The sequence below is a fragment of the Dipodomys merriami genome, unplaced genomic scaffold, assembly GCF_024711535.1.
Source record: "Dipodomys merriami isolate MVZ:Mamm:240054 unplaced genomic scaffold, mDipMer1.0.p SCAF_133, whole genome shotgun sequence".
Taxonomy (NCBI): Eukaryota; Metazoa; Chordata; class Mammalia; order Rodentia; family Heteromyidae; genus Dipodomys; species Dipodomys merriami.
This window is the reverse complement of record NW_027202638.1, coordinates 2621068-2633205: the sequence shown is the minus strand read 5'-3', so window position 1 is coordinate 2633205 and position 12138 is coordinate 2621068. Positions and strand designations below refer to the sequence as shown.

The window sequence follows — 12138 nt, the reverse complement described above, 5'->3', positions numbered from 1 at the left end:
GGATCGTGAGACAGTCTCTCAATCCTCATCTTTCACATATATGACCTCATATAGTTTTTGTCACAATTTTATTAATTAGGAGAAAGAAGCACTGTAATACTCACCATCTTAAAGATGCAGGTTAAAACATTCAGAGAGTGGTTGAAGTATACCAAAGCCAACTAGAGCATAGCCAGCTCTCCCAGCCTCTGCTCTGTAATGTCAAAGGCCATTGGAAAGCCGGGGGGCAGACCGAGAAACTCACCAGGCAGGCCACAAGCACAGCATCGCTGCTGTTTCTCTCTGATGGGGATCTGCAGAGCTCAATAAGACGGGACATACCTGTGCAAGACACAGCAAGAGTTTCAGGCCTGGGTAGGGGAAGCACACGCCCTGTCTTACACACAAGACCTGCATCGTCCCCCAATCATTCTGAGGAGTACATGGTAGTGATTTTCTACTTACTCAGCTGTGAAAAGAATCTAATCAAGGGCAGGAAGAGCTAGAGCATCAAAACCAAATCCACAAGTGGCATTGACAAAAACTTTGATAAGTCACAGTAGAGATATAGGCTATCTCTCTAAAAAGGAACTTCTAGTTAGTATTTTAATTTTACCAGCACATGACAGATACATATTTACATATCATATTAATACATTAATAAAATATATTGTGTATAATATATTGATTGCCTATTTCAGTCAGAAAATATATTGGAGCTAAAATTATAGTTAATGACAGACTCTAGTAATGTTTTCTAGGGCTTTACTGAGAAAAGGTTACCACCAACCAGAGTGAAGAATTGTTAAAATATTCTCTGACCACTTAGAGTAACATGATCTACTTTTCTTGTCTGCCAAAAGTGCTTTGAGTATCATTTGTATGATACTCAAGTGCAGATATTGTTTTTCCATATCGTCATCCCAATGAGTCTGTTATATACCTGATACTGTAAAGAAACTAGCATTAAGTGAGTGCCTTGAAAATATTTGTGGGGTAAAAAGTGACTAATGGTTAATGATTGAATTAGTGAATAAAATAACAGACAGTAAACATAATGAATTCTTTAATGAGTAAATGAACAGATGAGTAAATAAGTAAATAGCTGAGGAGATAAATTCGCTGCATAAGTGAATAAATAAATAAAAAGCAGGAAGGAAAGAACGGGGTCCAAATTAACAAGGAAGCTGAAAGTGAGTCATTGTTATGGCCAACTTTTACCTCTCTAGGCCTCTCTTTCCTCAGCCCCAGGTTACAAACTAGACCCTCTAAACCAGAATTTTCTCAGCACTCAGAGAACGGAGTTCACCCCAGCCAGCCCTATGTCCAGAGCCAGTCTAGAGCTGCTACCATCCAGAAGCTCCCCACTCCACTCAACCACAGCTAGCATCACTTACAGCTGAGGCGCACGGCTTCCTGGGCCACAGCTGGGTCTCGGCTGAGACGGGCCAGGGTCACTGCAGCTTTCTGCTGGACTCTCTCGCAAGCTGCTACTTCAGCAGGTGTTCCAGACCTTGGCTTCTCAGAGAGCATACCCATGATGAGCTGGACCCCTGAGCAGAAAACAATGAACAATTGGTGTCCACTTCAACAAAGAGACTTACCCCTGGGGCTAGCTGGACAGATGCCCACAGGGGTCAAGAAAAGCCTTAGAAGAGATCCCATTCAAGGGAATATAAACTGGACAAGGCCACCTCTTTTCTTCTACTCCATTTTGTGTGTCTTATTTCATACACCATACTTGGAGAAGACATCTGGAACACATCCTCATTTTCTAATGCTGTTATTTATTTTATATGTGTTGTGGTTGCTGTGCTAAATGCCCAATAAATGCACAACTTCTCAAACCTCCTAATAACCTCAAGAAGTAGGTACTACTGTTATAAATACATGTTGAGACTCAGTGAGAGGGAAAGCATTTTTTCCCTGTGCCACAATGGGTGGGAGCTGGTACTGGCACTCAGAGAATTGGGTACCACCCATCACCTCTTTGCCTCTGATGCTCTGATGATACTTTATAGTTCCAGAGGGGATGAGTCCCATGGACAAAGGTAACCCTAATGCCCAAGTTGGACCACTACTAAATCAAATGCTTTAGAGTGACTCAAGAATGTAGATTGAGGTTTGAATTCAGTTTGCTGAGAAGCTTACCACCATGTCTCTCCAAACCAGACCTGTCCTCCAGTTAGTCCACATACCATAGCCAAGGGCAGCCTTTGCCTGCCCTTTCTTTCTGCAAGGGATGTCCTTTGCTCTCATTGGTCTAAGTGGTTCCATTTCTGAGGGTTTATAGCAAAAGTCCAGTTCTGTTCTGTGTGAGCCATTCTAAGGACTCAGTGGTACCTGCCAAATTTAAACCATAACCCAAAGATATGTTTGCTTTTTTTAAACCGCACATTACTTTTTTAAAAAATTAAATTTTTGTTGTCTGCAAGTTTGGAGACTTCCATAAAAATCTAGCTTTCTGATTTCTATACAACTACTTTCTAAATTAAAGTAGGCTCATATTTAATAAACATGCGACTCATACTTCTGTGCTTTAAGAAGCATAAGCTTATGATTTTTAATGAAATGAGTCTTGTCCCTGCTTGAGTCCTTCTTATCCCTTTCTGTTTCATCAGACTGGATCTGGTAAGCATCTAGGTTTGCAACCTGGGACACAAACCATGAGCTCTTGAAGTCCACTTGTACAACAGGGCTGGCCCTGTCCAGTCCAAGTACTACTGGCTTCTAGTAGCCTCTGTCACCACCACTGTTGATTCTTCAAATCCTGCCCCACTTTTATAAATAGTTATAAGTAGTTCCTTCATGAAATTCCCTTCAGTTAAATGCTTAAAAGACTGTATTGTTTCTGCCAGGTGTCAATGGCTCACACCAGTAATCCTAGCTACTGAGGAGACTGAAATTTGAGGATTGAGGTCCAAAACCAGCATAGAGAAGGAAGTCTAGGAGATACATTTCCAATTAAGTAACCCCCCCCAAAAAAAGCCAGAAGTAGAGCTGTGGCTCAAGTAGTAGAGTGCCAGCCTTGAATGAAAGTGTTAAGAGACAGTGCACCACAGGCCCTGAATTCAAGCCCCAGCACACATATATGCATGCATGCACACTCACACGTGTGCTCAAAGGGCTTATTCTTGACAGACACACCTAACAGGTTTTGTGGTCATCCTCCTATCATCCCTGTCAGGCAGGCATTGAGCTAGTTCTCATTTTGCAGATAGAAAAGGATAAGAAGCCCTGCTATTAGCAAAAATCAGAACCAGGACATACAACAAAGTTCTGCTTTTCACACTCTTAGCCACCAAGCCATTCTCCCTCATTGGCATTCCTCCATTGTCAGTGTTACCCTGCTACTACAGTACCACTTTCACCAAGGCAGTCTCTCTGTCTAGACCAGGAAACCCTGTGGAGCAAAGGCAGGGTCCTATTTAACTCTATGTCCTTACTGTTCAGCACAATGCCAGGCACACAATACATGTCAGTAACTGTGGACTGAGTGAATCAGTCAATAGCACTTTGTAACCATAAAGCCCTCTACAGATGCCAGACATTCCAACATCAGACACACAGGCTAGTGGAGACCTGCTCTTATCAGCCACTCGAGAAGGAGCACACAAATGGTACCACACAGCCTCTCCACGTGGCCTCAGCTGGCTCAGTGCAGTTTCTCATTATTAGTTCAATCACATGAAATTAACACAAAATGATGTCTTTCAATTAGTCCTAGAGTGATGGGGGCTGGGGAAGTGCATGTTTGTTAAGATAGCAGGGCAGCCTGAGAGAAGGGGGGATCATAGGAACAGAGGCAGCCTCCCACCTCACTCTGCTTCATTAGTGTCCCTGGTCTCCAACCGGTTGCTAATTGCTCCCTTATTTCCCAATCACAGGAAGCCCTCACCACACCAGGTCTATTCCCAGCTGCCTGGCAGCCAACTTGTCCTCTGACTGATACCAGTGAGATCAGCTTTCAGGCCAACAACCCTGTCCCTAACCTCCCCTGGACCTTGGTAACACTCCTAGCACAAAGGGAACGCAAGGGAGCAGTGGGAAAAGAGATGCTGTCAGGAGGAGGTTGGGGTGCTCAGGCTCCCTTGTTCGGCTCTCGCTCTCACCCTTTTCTACACACTTTAGCTTCCCATTGAGGCCTGATTGAAAAAGAACGGAATGATTTAAAGCTGGAATGCATGCCTTAGTAGGAATAGATTTTTACTTTTTGGATCACAATGAAATATTGGCCTTCTCTTTATAACCCGAAAAATCACACACACACACACACACACACACACACACACACACACACACACGCACACACACGTGCACACACACACACACACACATACACACACACACACACACACACACACACACCCCTGGACATGTTACCTCTTTCTCTGCTCTATTTTCCCCATCTGACCTTCTCTATCTTCTTTTTTTTTCTTTTTCTTTCTTTCTTTTTCTTTTGTCAGTCACGGGTCTTGAACTCTGGCCTGGGCAATTCAGCTCAAGGCTAGCACTCTACCACTTGAGCCACAGCGCCACTTCCAGCTTTTTCTGTTTATGTGGTGCTGAGGAATCAAACCCAGGGCCTCATGCATGCGAGGCAAGCGCTCTACCACTGAGCCACCTTCCCAGCCTGTCTCTATCTTCTTCATAGGCTGTCTCCCACTAGAACTTAAGCCCAGGAAACCAAACATGTATATATGGCTCAGTGCGCACAGAAGCATGTGCACGCATGCAGGTGCACACACAGATATTCTCATGAAAACACGAAGACACATGTACTTATTTACATACACACAGGTGTTTCCATAAACGCTAGGTCACAGAGTCCCCTAAACTTTGATGTTCCATATGGTGAGCTGCCTTCAAGACATACCGTTCTCCTGAATGATATCGGAGGCACACTGATCCAGAACAGACATGTTTGCTAAGATAGTCACAATCTGGAAAAAAAAGAAGTGATAAACACAGAAAATGAGTATCACAATCCATATGTTATTCTCTACACACAGGCCAGCTAGGAGCTACACCATGTCTTACTGTCCTTCTGCCTATGCTTTAATGGTATTTTCTTCCATCCTCACAGGCTACCCAGGCGTAGTTCCCAGAGACTTGTGTCAGCACATGGTTCTAGGATGTGGGCCTCTTCTAACCCCAGGATCTTATTGGAGAGATCAATATCTCTCTGGTGAATTTGGGAGCCCAGCTGTATTTATATATGTAGCACCCTCCCCCCGCCATGTCCCCAGCCCTTGAATGCAGAGAGAATTGGCAGAACCCTGAGGCCTCTAGCTCCTCTGTGCCGGCATAACCACCTGGAAGTTTGCCCCAGCTCTGGATGAGGCTTCCTCATTCCAGATTTTCTCTATGACACGTATCCCCCACCCCATCCCTATACATACTGACACATACTTACTTCCAACTCAAAATTAATGCATGCTAAAATCACAGTAGAAAACATGCATAAGAGGCAGATTTATACCCCAAGCATCAAGTATCATATGGAATCTGATGAGAAAGAACCTACTCTGCTGCCCTTTACAAGCTTGTGGTATAGAAGCACATCATTTGTCAGTTATCATTGAAGTACTGGGTCTTCAGTAGTGGGATACAGACAGAAGGTGGACAGTCAGCCTTTGTTATAGTATCATAAACTATACCAGGAAGCTCAGCAACATCATAGTATAGAAGGGGACTATGGAATGTAACAGCAAAGGATCAAGACTCTAAAGGGCGCCCAAGCACCACTACTACCCATGACACTTGCCCTGAAACAAGCTTCAGTATGAAAACTACTCACCTTCCCAGAAGCAGATAGCATGCACAATTGTCATTAAAATTATAAAATAAAATCACTTGTCCTTGGTGCAGACCTGCATTCCTGAGAACTTCCCTCCAAGCTTGTGGAATGGTATAAGTGGGAGCCACGCTTCCACCGATGAGACAGCAAGTAACTGTCTCCAAGAGGACAATTCTGAAGCTGGAGAGCACTGAAATGCTTCCCGTGAAAGAACGTGTCTTGTGTTTTAACTGGTTTTAGATTGGCATATCATTCTGGATAATAAACTATCCATAATTTCTTCTTATAAATGGAAAGGAAAAAGGTTGTCATCTTAATAGAACATTTATCTCTGTTTTCCCTTAGATACAGGTTGAAGACAGATCCACTTTTGCCAGGTGCTGCAGCATCTCTGTGTGTCAGCCCTTTCCAGCTCAGGCCCTTCCAACTCAGCCCCAGTAGAGTGGGTAGGTATAACTAGAGTTCACTGCCAAGAGAAGGAGAGGGGGAAGATCTGGAAATTATCCTGAAGTCAAGTCTGCAACAGTGAGTACTCTATGAATGGAGTAGCAAGCTCACAATTTGCATTTTAGAAAGCTAATTGAATTAACAGAGTTTCAGTTCTTAGAGGATTCTTTTCTGCTCCCCTCCTCATTTTTGGATTGTGTTTGTGGGCTGGGTAGAAGGAGTCAAAGGGAAAAGAGGCCTCAAATATACTGAAGGTTCCCTAAGATGCATAAAGTGTGTGGTCTTAAGAGGGAAAGACATAAGGCCAAATCCATGTCAGATTATAGGTTTTTTTTGAGTTATCCGTGCTGTTTGTGGCTACGCTCCAATCACCACCAACTTGGCCTCTCTGAACAGACATTTGCTTGATATGCAGATTCATGAAGGAAGGGAGAAGAGGAAGGAAGGGAGGAAGGAAGAGTGAGAGGAAAGGAAGAAAGTAAAAAAGGAAGAAAAGAAAGCCTTTGTCTGCAGCTTCATTACATGGCAATTACTAGCTGTGTCACAGGCACCAGGTAGGTCTTTGTGTCAGACTAATTTAGATCCTGTTAATGAAAATTACTTCCTCTTTACAGAGCCTGTACCCCATGTGGTTTTCTGAGGTGCAGATGAAGTAGTCAATTAAGCACAATTTGAATAAATGCCAATTACACCCTGCTTTGAGTCTCCTTTTTGAAACATGCTTGTATGCACTGTGATGTAAAGGGGAAAGGGGGCAACATGTTTTTGTGCATCCAGGCCCACAGCTGGGATTTTAGGGACAACTGGTTTACCTGACTTGATATAGTATTTATGCATATTTATAGTATAAATGCCTATTTATGTTATTAGGTTCTCCATCATTGTTTTGTTTTTCTGGTAGCAAAGTTTGAACTCAGGGGCTTATGCATTTTTGGCTTATTCACTTAGCTGGCACTCTACCACTTAAGCTCCATCGCCAGCACAAATTTTTGTTGGTTACTTTTATAGATGGAATCTCACAGACATTTTTTGCCATGGTTGTTTTTGAGCCATGATCCTCTGGATCTCAGCCAATGGTGACCCACTCGTGCCCCAATTATTTATCATAGTTACATCTTATATACTTTTGCTATCTTCCTTCTCTTTTTCCTTTTCCCCATTTCTCCTTTTTTATTAATATAGTTGTTAGTATTTTTAGCTTTAATACTTATTCAAACTTATAGTTTAACTCCTCTGTTTTCTAAACTTATTGGGGGTGTAATTGATGTTTCCAATATTTTTATCTGACTTATTTTTTATTTTTTTGTATTGCTCTCTCGTTTTTCTCTTCTGATTAGTAGTGGGGATTTTGGCCCCAAGAGAAAGCTTCCCACTAAGAAGAGTCCATAGAAAAAAATTTAAAACATACCCATGATAAAATTCCTGAAGAAACTAAGAACAGAAGGCTCCTAGCCCTACAAAATAAAGGCTACAGGTGAAAATGTATTTAACATTATACTAACTGGGGAAATGTTGAAAGCATTTAATATAAACTCTCCACTCCTATTCACTATAGTGCTTGAATTCTCAGCCAGAGCAATAAAGCAAGAGAAAGAATAAAAGGGACACAGAGTGCACAGGAAGAAGTCATAGTATCCCTTTTAAAACAGTTGACACTGTTTCATATTCAACTCTAAGCACTCCATAGAAATGTCTTAGATCTGATAGATGGTTTCAGCAAAGTAACAAGATACAAAAATCAGAAGTTTTCTATATACCAACAATAAATAGGTATTATAAAACAATCCTATTCACAGTAGCCTAAAAAATACCTAGGAGTAAAACTGAGTAAGGAGGTAAAAGACTTCTATAATATAAATGCTAAAACACTGAAGAAAGACATTGAAGAAGATACTAAAAGTTTAAAAAACTTTCTTTGTTCATGGAGCAGCAAGATTAGTAATGAGAAAATAGCCATATTACCAAACTGATTTACAGATTTGCATCAAAATTCAAGTGATATTCTTCACAGCAATAGAAAAAAATGCCAAAAATTTTATAAGAAACATAAAAGTTCCTAAATAGCCAAAGAAATCATGAGCTGGAGGTATAATTCCTAACTTCAAATTATACAATGGAGACATAGTAACTAATATAGCATAGTGGCAGGCACAGAATCAGTTATGTAAAGCAGTAGAATATAATACAGGAGCCAGAAATAAATCCATACTGCAATAATCATCTCATTGTTTTTGACAAAGATATTAAAAAAATATGTTGGAGAAAAGACAGAGTCTTCAACAAATGATGCTGGGAATGTTGGACATCTACTTATAAATCCCTATCTCTTGTCCTTGTTCAATAATTAATGAAATGGATAAAAGACTTTTATGGGAGATCTGAAACATTAAAACTAGTAGGGGGAAACATTTCAGGTTATGTTATTTCTACTATGTTATATGTAGCCATAAGGCCTCTATTGTTGTATGGCAGGAAAATGGAGAAGCCACACTTTGAAAAATTGAATCTGGAGTCTTAATTTTAAAAGGCCAACACTGCATTGTAGACTCCTGTCTCAAAGACAAGAAGCTAGCAAATACACTTAATACTGTTAGGAAACGGAGCCATGAAGGCCAGAAAGGAAAGAAAGAATGAAAACAATACCAACCAACCAATTCAGCTCCAATGGAGAGCTGACCTGGGATGTCATGGTGACCAGAGAAGAGCCAGCAGACAGGAGACCAGACACGAACATGGAGACTCACATGGCATAGTGTCATAGCTGATCAGGCCCTAAATAGGGTCGTCAAGGGGCAGGGTCACAGGAAACTGAGCCCCAGGCACTGGACTAAGAGGTTTAGTAACCTATCATCCAAGTCCCTACCACTGCCTCCAGGGATTCAGCCATGCCTCTACCCTGGGAGGTGGGGGCTTCATGCTCTCCCACCATGAATTCAAGACGGTGCCAGCCAGACCCAATCTCCCTACTTCATAAACTATAGAGGCCTTGTGAAATACCAGCCAAAGTACAATCCCTAATAACTAGCATTTCTGATAAATGGACTCTTGCTAAATGGTATCCACAGTGAAGTCCCAGAAATGCCACAAAATCTGATCATTCTAATATGTGAATTAGGCAATGGATTTCCCTGGGAAGCATACACAGCTCCGCAGTAAAAACAGTTTCACAAGGTCCTGAAAGTTATGCTCAGAAGGTCACTGTTGTGAGTTACACATGATAACCAGGTCTTTCGATCCCAATTGACCACTGATGGACAGGCAGGGTCAAGAGGCAGTCTCATTCCCATCCTGCTGATAGCTAGATCCCCAGGAAGCACAGTCCCTAGGAAACACCTCCTGGGCATGAAAACAGGATCATACAAATGACTTATAAGACAGGCTGACATGATATGTGATCATATCAGCTACAGTCCACACCATCTACTCTAGATCAGCAGAAAAGGAAGGAAAAGCCCAAGTCTAAGCTGTGCTTAACTACTGTCCACACTGAAAGGGTGGGTACAGGCTAGGCATGTCCTGTGAGACTTCTGTTGGACAATTTAAATAGACACTGTTTACTAGGATGATGGAAAGGTTCTCACTGTCCAAACAGAGGTGGACAAAGTACAGATCTAAGCCCAAGAGGTTCAGTGCAGCATTGGCGTCACTGGCAGATTCATTACGGGAAGCCTCATGGGGCATTTAATCTCCTAAGTATTTTAGGGGGTGGAGAGCACTTCAAAGCCTAATTCATCTTCTTTGTCTTCATTACAGAGAGCCCTCTGATCACCTTAATCCTCCCTCTGCCATAGGAAGAGCCATTTGTTTCTTTAATGGGTGCTGCTCTCACTAGCTAAGTGGTTGCACAGAGCCAGGGCAGAAGGTGAAGCCATCCTGAGGACAGTGAAGATGTGCCTGGCTCAGACAGAGAGATAGAAAAAACTTCTGCTTCCAGATGCAGAAAGAATTGCTATCTGCTTATAGCCTGACTGCTCTCTCTCCCTACCTGGACTCTCTTCTTGCTTGGGATCAGTGAGGCTTCAAGCGGGGGCCATGAGCAGAAGTAAGTGAGGGGTGTGTAGAGCCACAGGACTTGCCCAGATGTGGGCAGGTGCCAACTCAGGGCTGTGTGCAGTAACATTATAAGCAACATCACTGCCATTTTCAGCATAGCCTCTACATGGCAAGATATGTACCAAGAACCTCTATTCACTAGTTTATCCAATTTTTTTATACTTTTTTATTGTAAGAATACTGAGGTGCTACAGTTACATGAGCAAGGTAATGAGTACATTTCCTACCAAGCATTGTTACCTCCAATTTTTATATCAACTTTGTAAAATATGCATTGTTCGTTCCCATTTCATAAGTGGAAAAAGACTTGGATAAATTGTCCTAAATAGCATGATTTATAGTAGCAGACATGCTTTGCACACAGGTCATCTGGCTCCAAAATCTCTGTTGTTATAACTTCACCTCTGGATCTCATATGACCAGACTCAGTCACAGGAGAGACATGTGAACGTGAAGGGCCTCGAAAGCATGTTAGATAGGTGAGACCGAGCAAATGGAGGAATCTAGTTGAAGAAACAATGAGATTAAGGAAGAACACAGACCGATCTCTCCAGACCAGCCCCATCCCTTGGGAATCAGCCAGGCTAGTTGCTCCAATTTATCTGTTCACACTTTCATACCTTGTCTTTCTGGGGCCCTATTAAGTCCGTGTGACAAATGAAACAAGAAAGAAAGCATATTAGGCATTGATTTGGAAGTCCAGGTTGAGGATGTTGGACAATTCATTCTTGTTTATCTTTCTTAGAGTATTGGGTTTGACAAAGAATGATATTTACTATTTATTAAGAACTTACTTGGAGCTAGACATTTTAATAAGTCCTTGCATACATTACCTCAGTTTCACAAAAGCCTAGAAAAGTAATTGTCATTAAATTCATAAAAATAGATGAAAAAGTCCACACCCAAGAGGCTGTAGACTTACTCAAACTCACCCAAAGAATAAATAGTACATCCAGGAACTGCAAATACTCTGATTCCATAGCTGTGCTGCCTCATTCCTTTTATTTCCAGAGATGGCTGCTATTTAAAGTCCAATAATCAAGGTCTAAGTTAGGCTAGAATTGAAATGCTATTTGCCAACCATAGCATTTGAGGACCATCCTCTTAAGCTTTTCCTAGCTATAAAATGGAACAAAGATCATCAGCACAGTATTACTAGACACTCACTGACAAATGCTGCCCTACTAGAAGATTTTCTCTGAATTGGAACTTTGTGTAGATCTGCCTTTCCCACAACGAATTCTAAGAGTAAGAAACAACTGATAAAGAACCATCCTGCTTCTTCCCTTCATGTGTGTAATTTAGGGTACTTCACCAAGGCTATCAGCTCAAATAGATGGAGGTTGAGATGATGTCAATAAAATTCACTGCCTGAAGAAGAAAGCATCAGCTGTGAATAGAGAAGCTTGAAAGGATCTCTGAGTTCCCAGGAGAGATCTCAAAAATACCTGAAGCTGAGAAACAGAGCCTAGCTCAGAGGCAAGTCCAGAGGTGTGACTAGAATGCTGAAGGAATCCCAGAGAAGTACAGAACATGGTCCATGCCTTTAGGGAGAATTTTATATAAGATATAAGGAGGAGTAAGTATATCCTAGATCAGTCAGCATTTCATTAGGAGGTATGGACTCTCCGAAAAGGAGGCAATTACAGAGAGCTGAAGCCTTTCCTTAAGCTGCTGGGGAAACAGATAGACTATTAACAGAGACAACTTCAGCTAAGAGAGGAGTCTGTAAGAAACAGATGGGACTGGAATACTATATCCTGGCAGGGTGAGCTGGGTTGAGTAGAGAGATCATCTAACTTATAACCTGGGTATCTGGCAACATTTCAGACTTTATATATAACCTGTTTCACTACCAT

General features: G+C 41.9%; 1 protein-coding gene across 1 annotated transcript in view; it reads right to left on the bottom strand.

Moving 5' to 3' along the window:
- LOC138825041 (protein inscuteable homolog) overlaps positions 1–12138 on the bottom strand; it is a 98403-nt gene that overhangs the window by 6113 nt on the left and 80152 nt on the right. The window contains exons 9-11 of the mRNA XM_070019393.1: positions 4856–4922; positions 1377–1532; positions 245–321 (exon numbers count right to left, since the gene is read on the bottom strand). Coding sequence (XP_069875494.1) covers positions 245–321; positions 1377–1532; positions 4856–4922 — 300 coding nt within the window. The remainder of the gene's footprint in view (positions 1–244; positions 322–1376; positions 1533–4855; positions 4923–12138) is intronic.